The 13,438-nt window shown below is 52.6% G+C and overlaps 1 protein-coding gene across 2 annotated transcripts in view; it reads left to right on the forward strand.

The window, feature by feature from the left end:
• The window catches only part of DNASE1 (deoxyribonuclease 1), a 28,422-nt gene that overhangs the window by 13,449 nt on the left and 1,535 nt on the right, over positions 1-13,438 (forward strand). Inside the window, exons 2-8 of one of the 2 annotated variants that reach the window (XM_032605018.1) lie at positions 1,734-2,168; positions 4,403-4,555; positions 11,503-11,589; positions 12,053-12,200; positions 12,569-12,657; positions 12,830-12,913; positions 13,212-13,327. In XM_032605018.1, the coding sequence (XP_032460909.1) occupies positions 12,054-12,200; positions 12,569-12,657; positions 12,830-12,913; positions 13,212-13,327 (436 nt within the window). In that variant the 5' untranslated portion in view covers positions 1,734-2,168; positions 4,403-4,555; positions 11,503-11,589; position 12,053. Of the gene's footprint in view, positions 1-1,733; positions 2,169-4,402; positions 4,556-11,388; positions 11,408-11,502; positions 11,590-12,052; positions 12,201-12,568; positions 12,658-12,829; positions 12,914-13,211; positions 13,328-13,438 lie in introns of those variants that run through there. The other variant, XM_032605019.1, reaches the window with a different exon arrangement.

Below are 13,438 nucleotides of genomic sequence, written 5' to 3' on the forward strand. Positions count from 1 at the left end.
ATTGCTTTTTCTTATGGTCATAAGTCATATTTTCTTCTTTTTCACATGCCTGGTATAGCAGTTGTCAATGCACCCTTCATCGCCGGCTTGTGATGCTGGAACATTCCTCCCTTGCCAGCTAGCCTGATACTAACCTTTGTCAGTGGAGGGCGCTGGAGGAGAAAGGGCCTGTCATTCTGGTTCTTTGTGCTTTGCTCATTCCTGTTTTGTGACATTATCTCACCCCCCGGTGAATTTCTGTGGCACCTTCTCAGGCAGCTTCCTAGCTGCAAATTCAGCAGCACTGGCCTGGGTGCCAGCGATGAGGCTCTTTATATATTTGGAAGGGGGTAGGCACTTGCATGGAACCCAGGCAAGTTCCATGGGTACCCCAGCTGGCCTCCTGGCAGCTCTCTAGTGAGTTCCTCAGCACCTCCACCCTGATGACTTCCTAGCACTCTCTGCAGACAGCTTCCCAGCTAATTCTGTTGGCACCCTCTCAGGTGGCTTTCAGTTCCCAGCCTTGGCCTGGGACAGCCTAGTAAACTTCACCATCCAGTGAGCTGTGATCTCGCAGCTCTGAGTCGTTCTCTTGTATACTTCCCTTCACCCTAGGGTATTCTGTAGGGTTCTCTTTTGGTTCCTTTTAGTTAATTCCCTATAAATAGTTAATTCTTTATAATAAACTTCCCTTGTTTAAAATACCATCTGGTGTCTGTCCCCTGGCTGTACCCTGATCGATAGACCTGGCAATTTCCTTATTGGCTACTAGACATTGTAAATTTATGTTGTTGGTTGCTGGGTTTTGTTGTATTTCTTCAAGTAGTATTAATCTTGGTATGGCACCCAGTTAAGTTCCTTGGCATCAGTTGATCCTTTAGAGGATTGTTCCTGAGCTGAGTTAGGGTAGTCCAGAGCTGCCTTTGGTCTACAGCTAATTTAGCCTCATTACTAGGGGTGATGCCCTTCTGAGGATTCTACCCAATACCCTGTGAATGAGGAAGTCTTTCCATGGTGGCTTGTGGGAACACAGTTTATTCCCTTCCTGTGTGAGCTCTGGGGATTGTTCTGTCTGCTCCTTTCCAGGGGTTCTTGCCCCAGCCTCCTCACATAGTTTTTCTTACACAGGTACAGACTTGTCCTTAGCTGAAGACACGAGGGAATCCTCTTTGGATCCTGGAGCTCTGCTTTCTGTACAGCCCCCTGCTCCCCAACATTTTGCTGTACACATTCTAGCCACCTGGGCCTCCCTGACCTCCTCAGTGTCTCGTGCACTCAGGAGACAGCCAGGTCTGAGTTTCCCTTCCCTGCACTGTAGCCTAGAAACTGCCTCAGCTATGGCTGGTCAGTCATAGGGCCCAGAGTTCCCTGGCGGTCCAGTGGTTAGGACTTGGCGCTTTCATTGCTGTGGGCCCAGGTTCAGTCCTGGTCGGGGAACTAAGATCCCACAAGCCGCACGGTGCAACACCGCCCCCCTCCCCCCTGCCACAAACACACAAAAATCATAGGGCCTAGTGTGTTGGTGTCCCTTCTCCCTGGGATCACTGTCCTGTACTTATCCAGTGACTGAAAACCATCACATCATCTCTTGTCCAGCTTTCTTGTTGTTTAGGGCCCCTGTTACTCCATCTTGAATGAGTGAATAAACACACAAACAAATGAAACAGCCTGATGAAATTTCAGGACAAGTTGGTACCCTGTAGCTAAGTTGACTGACATTATTAACGCTCCCTTTTTTCTTTTTTTTAAACCAGTCACGTGTGAATGGGAGCAGCAAGATGGCACAGGCTGTGAGGGAGTGACATGGTGGCAGTCTGGAGTTGGCTCCCCAGCAAATTTGCATTTTACCAGCTTTCCGCACTGTGTCATTTGTGGGCTGAGGCACCTGCGAAGATCACTGCCTCCTCACAGGAGCCCAAGTGAGGAAACAGCCAATCACCAATGCATTTGCGTAGGCCTCCTCTATGGCCTGCTACAACTTCAGCATTCTTTGGACGATGGGGAGCCAGACCGACAAGGCACCTGCCTCAGGCCACTCTGGCCGAGGACCAGATGGGAGGGTGCTGGACTGGGCTCATTCCTGGCATCCTGAGGTCATCACTGCTCCTGCCTGAGGCCCTGTCCCTTGACTGGCGGCTGTGCTTTTATGTAGGCCCTGGGGAAGAGAATCTGGAAAGCCAGCCTCACAGGTAAGTGGACATGTTTTCTAAGCTGGTATAGAAGTGGGGTGAGATCCAGTGCCATTCCCCAGAGCCCAACGATTCCTGAGGAGGCAGAGGTCTCTGCGGCTGCTTTTCCTGTTCTCCTGGGGGCACATTCTCTTCTAGTAGCTGGGAATCTACATGCCTCATGCCCGCTCACTGAGGCAGTGTCTGGACCTTTGGGTAGAGAAGTGGGGGCAGGGCCCTATGTCTGCCCACATTTGGCAGGCCCTTTGGGGAGCCCTCACTCTGGTGGGGGGCCTGGGCAGGACAAGCGCAGCACCCTTCCCTCACAGCAGGCCCGATGAGGTGACTGCCCTGGAGGCTGGGTAGGGGGAAGCTGAGGTGCGGGGGAAGCTGAGGTGCGGGGGAAGAATGGTTCAGTGGGAGCCTTTCTCCTCACATGACTGAGCCCCCCCACAGGCTCTCACTGCACGTGTCCCCACCCCCAAGAGAAACTACTTATAGGAACATTACAGCTCACAGCTTCCCATGGTAGTGGGGGGCAGGGAGAAGTACCCAGGGGAGCTCAGGGACTGTGGTCTTCTCCTCACTGGTGGGGCCACATTGCTCAATGTCCTATACTCTGAGGTCCAGAGATGCTTAGATAATGGAGGGTGAGCAGAGGCTGATGACTAGTAGGCACGGTGACCAGGGGAGGTGGGGAAGACATGGTACCAGCCTTCCCTAGCTGCTCATCCAGGAAGGAGTAGGCAGAGTTGGAAAGACACACTGCACTTGGGACTCAGGTCTGAGGGTCTGTGGTGAGAGCTGTGGTGGCTACTGCATCGTGGGGCTGTACCATACACGGGCATCGGCCCCTGGGGCCATAGATCCTTGTGAGAGTCCTGCTGGGCTCCAGCTCAGGCATGGGCAGCCCCCTCCTCTCCATGGAGATGGGCCCGTACCACCTCCTTCCTCTCTAGAGTCAATCCTCAGCCTTTGCCTGGGACTTCCATGACAGGGCAGAGTTGTTCTGAGCTCTCTGCTATCTGGCTGCGCTTTACCTGAGTATCGTTCTGACAGCCGCTTACCCCACGGGAAGCCTCCTTCCCCTTCCCCTCTGCTCCCCTCCTGTTAGGAGCTGTAACTTTGGTGCTCCCTTATCACTCTTGGTTACGTGTCTCCATCCCACCAGGATTTGGGATGTGGAGGCTGAGGAGCCTGGGCCAGTGGCAGAAGCCTGTTCCTTTACTTAGTCATCAGGGAGGACCAAGTCGGGCTCCTCTTGTGTGAGATGCTCACACTTAAATGGGCACAACCAGAGCAGCTGAAGAGGTTGGAGCATCTAAAGACATTGTTCTGCCAAGAAAGTCCCTGCCTGACATTCATCTTTTCATTCAGCAAGTAGTTGGTGAGCACCTGCTATGGGTCAGGCCTTGTTTAGGTGCTGCTACATAAGCCCCAGCTCTTGTGGGACTTATGTCCAGTGGGATGAGACTGACCATACATTGTATGTTAGATGTGATTGTTGGGCAAGAAAAAATAAGCAGGGTAAAGGAGATGGAACAGTGGGACAAAACCTGCTACTAAGTAGGATGCTATGGTAGGGTGACATCTGGGCAGAGGCTCAAGTCAAGGGAGGGACAAACCATGTAGCCATCTGGAGGCAGAGTGCTCAGGTAGAACAGTGCAAAGGCCCTGAGGCAGGATCCCCTTTGGGAAACATTGTTGAAACTGTCAATGTGAAATAAACTATAGTGTCTATAGATAAGCCATGTGGCTGGTCCTGGGCAGGAAGCACAGCAGGTACTTACAGTTCTCAGAAACCAGCATTGCCCATCTGGCTAAGGGTACAGAGTCCCCAGAAAGGAAACAGGCCTGGAGCTGGCAGTCTGCAGGCCTCAAGGCTTCTTCTCTAGGAGTGAGGTAGTAAACCTGAGCTGAGGACAGATGCTCCATTCTCTGAGGAGCTGTAGAACAAGTTTATGGAATATAGAATTGCTATGTCCTGGCACTACGCCATCTTCACTTTTAGGAGTGGGCTGATGAGAACAAATGCTGTGGGTTTCAGACAGGATATGGAGATCTTCAGTCCCAGAGACTCTTGGTCGGGCAGGAAGGGATGGTCTGTTTCCCTTCTGGCCACCTCTTATTGGGTGGAATACCTCTGCACAGGACATTTATAGCTCAGAGATGTCCACACGGCCTGCTAGTTGGACCAGCTTGCCTAGTTATCAACCATATCCTGTCCAGCGCTCTGCTTCAATGACTCATTCCAGGTAATGAAAACAGACTGCTTCTGGCAATGGAGTAGCTTACGGCAGACCAGTGCCTGATGAGGACTCAAGGAACTGACCATAATTCAGAAAGCATCTGCTTGTAGGACTGGAGCACTACCCCAGCACCCGCAACTCAGAGGGGAGCTTGAAGAGGTGAGTCCTATTTCCTGCACTGGCTTCTCCCTTTGGGGCTGGGCAGGAGCAGCTGCTCAGAGGCAGAGAAGCCAGAGGAGCTCCGCGTAACCTTGCGGGACTGGGGAGACTGAGCTGGGGGTTTGGGCCTGCTGAGGCAGTGGGACCTGAGGGCCAAGATCCCTGAGAGGAAGGAGGCCAGAGAAGCAGAAAGTGGCTGAAAAAGCACAGCTGGCTTTTTGGCAGTTTCATGATGCTAGGGAAGAGTTCAGAGCCTGCCAAGGAGGAATGGCACTAAGAAATACCAGGCTCTCAGCTTGGACCATTGGGGACCACAGGTAGATTGGACTTTACAAGGACTGTGGAATGAGTTTAGCGTTAGCTGAGCCCTGGAGTGGCTTGAGGTGGCCTTCCCCTCTGCTGCCCACCCTGGAGGGAGACACCATCCTGATCCTCAACCATCTGTCACACACAGTGCCTGACACTCTGTCAAGTTACTAGGTACACTGAGAAACAGGATGGGGGGAGTGGGGGGGAAGAGTGACAGACGCACAGGAGATAAGATATTGGAGTTAGCAGACATGGACTTTAAAATAACTGACTAACATATTGAAATAGGTGAGGTGGAGAGTTTCACAGAGAATTAGAATTCATAAAAGATTAAATGAAAATTCAAAGTGCAGTAACTGAAATTTAAAATTCAGTAGGTGGATTTAAAAGTAGATGAGAGGGCTTCCCCGGTGGCGCAGTGGTTGAGAATCCGCCTGCCGATGCAGGGGACACGGGTTCGTGCCCCGGTCCGGGAAGATCCCACATGCCGCGGAGCGGCTGGGCCTGTGAGCCACGGCCGCTGAGCCTGTGCGTCCGGAGCCTGTGCCCCTCAACGGGAGAGGCCACAGTGCGGACCGCAAAAAAAAAAAAAAAGTAGATGAGAGACAGCTGAAGAAAGGACTAGTGAACTGGAAGATAGATCAATAGAAAATATCTCTGCAAACCCCACCATGACCAGCTCGCACTATCCTGTGAGCTTCCTTGTCCTGGGCCCTCTGAGCCCTTCTGTAAACCTGTTGGGCAGTGGCGGGGGGGGCCTGCTGAGGAGGCTCTTTGTGCTTGGGAGAGACTGAGGGGGCTTGGGAATTTGGGGATCGCTCTCCATTGCAGCCTTGTTGGAAACATTACCAGCACATTGGCAGTCTAGTCATTGAGCTCCATGACTCTAGTGAAATCTTTAAGGGTCTCAGGCAACAGGAACTTTGTGCTCATGGGCTCAGGCTAAAGGTATGCTAATCTCTCCAACATAAACCTTAGAAAATGCCTTTGGTGGGACGGGGAACCAAGGGAGGCTTGTCTGTGATTTGCAAGGGGCGTGCACATTGCTGCTCAGGCTCGTGGACCATGGAACCCGAGTGCTGCCTGTTCCACTGACATCATGGGCACTGGCGTAACGGGGGGTGAGGGAGCAGGGTCGGGGCTGTGCTGAGCTTGACCTTGAAACTGTTGTGGATTGTAGCAGTTCACACGCATGTTCTGAGAAATTTTCCATCCTGGGTTAATGACTTCCTTATAATGAACAGAAATAAATTCAAGAGGGATGGTGAGCTAAGGTGGGGTCATGGGCCAAGCCCAGTGGCTGGGCTGAGAGAGATGACTGCTGACCTGCACAGGCTGTCTAACATAACATGGATTAAAGCAATGTCACAGCAAAGACATTGGCCTTTTATCTCAAGTAAAAGATGGAAGCCCCTTTGTCCTCTAAAATGCTCTGTCTTGGGGCCAGCAAAAACTGCTTTTGAGGGGAGAGGAGGAATCCAGGTCAAATCTGGGTGAGGGAGGACACAACAGCCACTGGCTCCTGGGAGCTTCTGGTCAGCCCAGGCCAAGTGTCCAGAAGCAACTTGGACACCCTGCAGTGTCTCCTGTGCTTCAGGAGAGGAAACCATGCTGGGTTCTCTCACATGGGAGGTTGCGGGACAGGAGGTGAGGAACAGGTGAGCACAGAGCCTTCTACCTTCCAGGCATTGTTTTAGGCCTGGTCAGTTTCATGGACAAGATAGACAAGGTCCCTGCTCCTGTGCAGATTGTGTTCTAGTCCAAAGGCCGCCTTCAACCGGTGTAAGCAAGTAAGAGCAAACACTAAAACAAGGAAAACAAGTGATAAGGGTCATGGAAAAGATGACATTGGGACCACGCTGGTGGCAGGGTTGGGTTGGGGAGAGGGCAGCCTCCCTGAAGAGGTGATGGTGAGCTGAACTGGAATGACAGGGTGGGTAGCTCTGCACGCAGAGCGGCGCCCTGAGCTGGCATTGCACAAGTCCTGGTAGGCCCTGGCTTTCCTCATAAGGACAATGAGAAACCGATGATAGATTTTTTTTTTTAATATTTGTTTGTTTGGCTGCATTGGGTCTTAGCTGCGGCACACAGGAACTTCATTGCGGCATGTGGGATCTAGCTCCCTGACCAGGAATCGAACCCAGGCCCCTTGCATTGAGAGCATGGAGTCTTAGCCACTGGACCACCAGGGAAGTCCCCCGATGACAGATTTTAAGCAGGAGAAAAAGGTGATCTGATTGCACATTTACAAGATGTGCTGCATGCTGTGTGGATACTGGGATTGTGGGGAGAGTTTCTGGGAGCAGGGAGACCAATGGGCGGATTTGCTTGTGTTCAGCAAAGGACAGGTGTCGCAGCTGCAAAACCAGAGGGGACTGTAGACTCAGGATGCATTTGGGGTGGGGCTGAGAGAAAACAGGGACCCAAATGAGCCTCAGGTATCTGAGCATCTGGGTGGAGGCAGGGCCATAGTGGGAGGGGGGCATACCCACTGTGTATGTCAGATCTAGAGGTTCCCAAACTCGCAGTTCAGAGCACTTCTAGTTAAGGTTCAGTAATTATTTTAAGGGACTTATAGGCCAAAAGAAGTACCTAACAGTTCCATTTTTAAATACATAAGTCCAAACAAGTAAAGTATTGACATCCTAGCAACTTACAGTAGATATTTGGAAAATAATGTAAACTTAAAATTTTTTTCATTTCATTTTTAAGTAACTAATTATTTATGGGTGGAACGTGTGCCTATCGGCTCTTCTTGAATCTTGGAATCAGATTGGACACTGCCACCCTTGTTGCTTTTTCCACATTGATTCTTACACAGTAATTGCTTTTTCAATAACTGCCAGAAACCTAGCTTTGCAGACGTGAAATAGTGGAAAGGAGTGTAGCAAGATATGATGCTGAAACCATGAAGTGTTCAGAGATGTTTAGTATCACCATTTTCCTCAAAAGTAAAAGGCATCCTGCTGTACCTGCAAGTTCACTGTGGGCTGGGGGTTCTTCAGTGCATTGTTTAGAAACTGCAGCTCTGTGCCCTTCCCTTTTCCCTCTGGGTCTGTGGATGTCCTCTCTCCTGGGCCACATGTTGGTGTGCAAGTCCCCCCCCCCCCGCCCCCAGCAATTCTTTGGGATGGCTCACTGGGTCTTGTGGCACTCACTGTTGCCCTCACAGCCCAACAGCCTGCACATGGCAAATGTCCCTTTGAAGCTATCATGTTCCCAGCTTCAGTGCTTAGAGGATTTTCTCTTTATCCTTTGGTTTTATTTTTTATAAATTTATTTATTTATTTATGGCTGAGTTGGGTCTTTGTTGCTGTGCGCGGGCTTTCTCTAGTTGCAGCTAATGGGGGATACTCTTTGTTGTGGTGTGTGGACTTCTCATTGTGGTGGCTTCTCTTGTTGCGGAGCATGGGCTCTAGGCGTGTGAGCTTCAGTAGTTGTGGCTTGCGGGCCCTAGAGCACAGGCTCAGTAGTTGTGGTGCACAGGCTTAGTTGCTCCGTGGCATGTGGAATCTTCCTGAACCAGGGCTCAAACCCGTGTCGCCTGCATTGGCAGGCGGATTCTTAACCACTGCGCCACCAGGGAAGCCCTATTCTTTGATTTAAAACGCCTCAGAACTCAAGACCTGACCCCGACTTAATTACTTTGGTGTGATGCATCATTTCCCCTTCTTGTATCTGAACAGGTTTAGTTTAACTAAAGAGTGTGGCAGACTCTCGGGGTTGATGTAAAAATAGCTCACCCTGATCAGAGAAAGCGGTCTGCTGTCTGCACCCATTTCCCTGCTAATGTGACATTGAAAAATGCCAGCAACACTGGGCTTCCTCCCTTCCCTGGCACCCATTCTGTCTCCACTGTGGAGCCTGGCGCGGGAGGAGTGTACCCCTGACTCTGCCATTGGTGTAGGGTTTGGCCCTGTCACTTGCTAAGACCAAATATGTGCAGAAGTGGCATCATGCAGATTTTGAGCCTAGGCTTCTGGAGGCATCATGTATTTCTGTTCACCTCTCTGGAAGTTTCCACCTTCCACCATGTTGGAAGAGCATATATGCTAGCTGCAGCCCCTTCAGCCCAGTGCCTACCGCCGCCCCCCCCGCCCAGAGGGAGGCCCAGGGAGCAGAGCCCTCCCAGCTAACCTACAGACCTGTGAGCATGAGAAAAAAAATGCATACTGCCATACATATTGAATCCTGGAGTTGCTTGTTACACAGCAACAGCTGACTGATACAAATGGAAAAGAGGTCCATGAGGGAAAGTTAAAAGGGTGATGGAAATATAACAGCTGAGAAGGTTACTAGTCTTAGGGATAAGATGAATTTTTAAGATGTGAAATGATTCTTCTGTAGAATAATGTTATGTCTGCTGATCCTTAAGACAAACCTAAGAGGAAAGCAGTGACAGTTTTATCCCCATTTTATAGATGAAGATATTGAGGTTCAAAGTGGTTGAAGGTGCAGTGGGTGAGCCTGGTCTGGGCCCCAAATCCCTGACTCCTGGGCCAGGCTCTTCCCGGCTGTGCTGCCTGCCTCTTTTGTGGGCCTGACTTAGAGCAGCCAATATGGCAGCAGAGCTTGGCACTTTGTGCAAATGAGGCCACCGTTGGGACCTTTCTTCTGACAGGTTGGGGAGGGAGGGCACCTCCCAGAGAAGGGGCAGCATTTGGTTGAGAGGGGGACAGGGGTGCCAACAAACAGGGGCCCGTGTCCCACATGCTGAAAACTGGGGGGTCTGGGTGTCTTCTGTGTGAGCCATGGCTCTGCTGCCTACTGGTTTGCTCTCATGCTCCCCTCAAAAGGTCTGGCAACTGTGTGTCCAGGAAAGATACCTATGGAAGAAAAGTGTCAAGGCACCTACACTGAATACATTGATGGTCTTGCCTGGTGGTTGGGGTCTGGATTTTGACACACTTGAAGCCTCGGGGATTTTAAACGAGAGTCAGCAATCAAACCTTTGCAAAAGGCTGCAGTGGGGCTTCTGGCAGCTTGAGGGCCAGGCCACGTGACCCTATGTTGTAGATGCCATATCAGGGTACACACGAGCTGACTGGCATTCCTACTGACTGCTGGAGCTGTCCGTCAGCATGTTCTCATTACTTCAGGGGGTTCTGGTCTTGTTGAAGTTGGTTTACTTTCTGAGTTGTTTTTAATCCCTCTGTGTCCTCCTACTTCATGACCAGCTGACCACATCCATGGCACTTTGATTTTGACCTTGGCTCCTGCTGACTTTTACCCTCAGGCCCCTCCTGCTCCCTGACCCCCAGGCCCCCGTAGCCCTACACTCCCCTTTATACTGCAAGACCCTTCCTTTCCAGGGAGGGACCCAGCCTTCACAATTGCAGGGCTGTCCTTGGAGACCACAACCTCCCAACCCCGAAATGGGGCAGAGCCCCCATGGATAGGGTGATGGGCTGAATAGTACCCCCCAAAATATCTCCATGTCTTAATCCGTGCAAACTATTAACTTCACACGGCAAAAAAGGATCTCAAGATGGGGAGACAGGCCTGGATTATCCAGGAGGACCCTAAACTCAATAACCTGTATCTTTGAGGGGGGAGAACCGACACAGAAGAGAAGGCAATATAACGATGGAGGCAGAGACTGAAGTGATGCAGCCATAAGCCAAGGAACACCAGGAGCCTCCAGAAGCTGAAGAGGCAGGAAGGGTCTCCCCCAGCACCTCCAGAGCGTGTACAGCCCTGCCACACCTTGTTTCAGCTCAGTGAAATGGATTTTGGACTCTGGGCTCTAAGATTATTAGATAGTAAGTTTCTGTAGTTTCAAGCCACCAAGTTTGTGCTGACTTGTTACAGCAGCCACAGGTAATGAACACAAATGGGAAAGCCAAGGATTCCAAATGAAATGACTGGACCCATGGCCTGGCATGGACCCTCAGCTGCTGCCTGACAGCGTCCTTATGACCCAGCCACTCCTGTCACCTGTGCGTGAAATGCACAGGCTCTCCACAAGAAGGTTTCCTGCTGCCTTGCTGGCAAGTGAGGTGGACTCTGCGGCCCCTGCCCCTCCCTGGTGCCCGCAACCCTGTAGCCCCCGATGCTGCATCTCATGTGCGCCCTGTTGAGAGCCCCAACTCCTGGCCAGGGTGCTTGCAGCCGTCACAACTGAAGGATTAGGAAGCAGGGGTTGGAGTTGGTGAGAGATGGGGTCCTGGGAGAGCAGCCACCATGGGCTCCATTTGCAACATGGCATGTCTGGCTTTGGCTGCTAGCTCCAAGGTCACCTCAAGTCCTGCAGCCAGGAGTAGCCAGGGCCCTGCCCTCCAGTGCATCTGCTCCCCACCCCTGGGAGAGCAACTTGGGCAAAGGACACAGAGCCTTTGGCTGTTTTTTTTTTTTTTTTTTGACTTTTTAAACCAAGGGCAAACATCAGGTGCTCTTTACAGCAGGAAGGACCTGTACCTTTTGAAATAAACACATGCCAGCTACCCACCTGCTGGGAAAGCCCCACAGGCAGCGCTATTGTTCTGTGTCCTCCAGGTGATGCCCTGGGAAAGGTCACAGCTGCCTAAACCTTTAAAACCCCAGGTGGGACGAACATTCCCTGTGTGAGGATTTGGAGCTGCAGCAGCTCACAGTTGTGTTTTGTGTTTCTTAACACTTTGTGAATTTTTTTCTTAAAGCAGTGAAAGGAGAAAATTGCTACCGAAGAGTATCAATTCTTGATTCTTGGCGGAATTCCTGTTGTCTTTGTGAAAGTCAAGTTTCAGGTGAGTGTGCCTGGCGCCCCAAGGGCTGTGTGACCCGTGGCCTGTGGAAGGTGGGTACCAGGCCCTAAGCCCCGTGGAGTCCCTCTTGGTGACCGTGGCCACCCTGGGAAGAGCCCTGGCCAATCCCAGAGGGGAGGGCGGCTGGAGCAGGGAGGGCGGTGAGCTGGTGCCCCACCCACAGTGTCAGGGGCTTCCTAGGCTGGCGACCCTCACAGGGGCTCATCTGCTGGCAGGTGAGGAGTGAGAAAATCCAGCGCCTGTTACTTGGCGCTTGGTGTCTGGCTCTCTGCATGCTGGTGAGAGGGCTCAGAGGCTCACCCTGGCCTGCTCGGCATAGCCCACAAAGAAAGACAGGGTTTACTCAGCCTTGGGCTCTACCAGCTCTGTGCAGCTGGACTCAGGGAGGCCAGAGTGCTGAGTCTGCCACCCTCAGGCCCACATGTGAACATTTCTCCTGATCCAGAATGAGGGGTGCCAGGCTGATGGGGGTGCTGCTCACCCTGGCTGGCCTGCTGCAGCAGGCCCTGTCCCTGAGAATAGCAGCCTTCAACATCCAGACTTTTGGGGAGACCAAGATGTCCAATGCTACCCTCTCCAACTACATTGTGCAGGTAAATCCAGGCTGGTCTGTCCTCAGGGTGGGGGAAGGGGAGGGCCCTCTAACAGGCCCTGGGAACCCTGGGCCAGTGGTCAGTCCTGAGGGTGATCGGCAGTGGTGGTGATCGGGGGAGGGGATTGAAAGCCTCTGGTCTCAGCCCACCTGTCTGTCAAGGGGACAGGTCCATGTCACTGCTGTGCCGTCCACCACGGCTGGAGGTGGTGGGATGTCTGGCACGTCCCAGGCAAGTCCCAGGCCAAGCCGTGACAGGAAGGTGTCTGGGAGGAGCAGGTCGGCCCTGTGACTCACAGCAGGCAGGCTTGGATGCCTCAGTCTCCACCCAGCCTGCCCCGCTTAGCAGTACTGTGGCCTTGTCCCCAGATCCTGAGTCGCTATGATATCGCCCTCGTCCAGGAGGTCAGAGACAACCACCTGACGGCCGTAGGGAGGCTGCTGGACAAACTCAACCAGTGGGTGACAGTGCGGTCCCGGGAGGCGTGGATGGGAGAGGGTATGCCACTTCAGCCAGGCCCCAGAGATAGGGATGTGGGCAGGAGCCCTGCTATAGATGTATATAGGTGGCAGGAGGGTCCCCACGGACTGCCCCCCACCCCGACCGGGACATTTGTTTCCTCAATCCAGGGATGACCCAAACACCTACCACTTTGTGGTCAGTGAGCCACTGGGACGCAACAGCTATAAGGAGCGCTACCTCTTCCTGTTCAGGTAGATTGGGTCACCTCCTCAGAGGGTGCCGACAGGAGGCTGGGGTGTGGTCTAGAGAGCCTGTGAGCCCCTCCCCTCCGGGTGTGGGGGTGAGAACTGGGGCCGCAGAGCAGGGCCCTGAGCTGGCCTCACAGCCTGTGCAGAGGCAGGGGGACATGGCAGGAGCTCCGGGCCAGTGGGTCTGTGCAGTGCTAAGGCCGGGCCCCCTGCCCACCTGGACGTGGCAGAAAGTGACTTTACCAAGACAAGCTGGCACCCTGGCCCAAGGCTAACTGCCCTCTGGCCCGGCCTTCTGCAGACCCGACCAGGTTTCCCTGCTGGACAGCTACCAGTACGATGATGGCTGTGAGCCCTGTGGGAATGACAGCTTCAGCCGAGAGCCAGCTGTGGTCAAGTTCTCCTCCCCCTTCACACGTGAGTGCCCTGCCCAGTCCTTCCCAAGACACCTGGAAAGCTGTCTCGTGCTGCAGCCCACACTCTTTGTGCTTTGGTCTTACATTGGAATTACTTAGGAAAACGTCCACC

The sequence above is a fragment of the Phocoena sinus genome, chromosome 15 (genome assembly GCF_008692025.1).
Source record: "Phocoena sinus isolate mPhoSin1 chromosome 15, mPhoSin1.pri, whole genome shotgun sequence".
Classification (NCBI taxonomy): Eukaryota; Metazoa; Chordata; class Mammalia; order Artiodactyla; family Phocoenidae; genus Phocoena; species Phocoena sinus.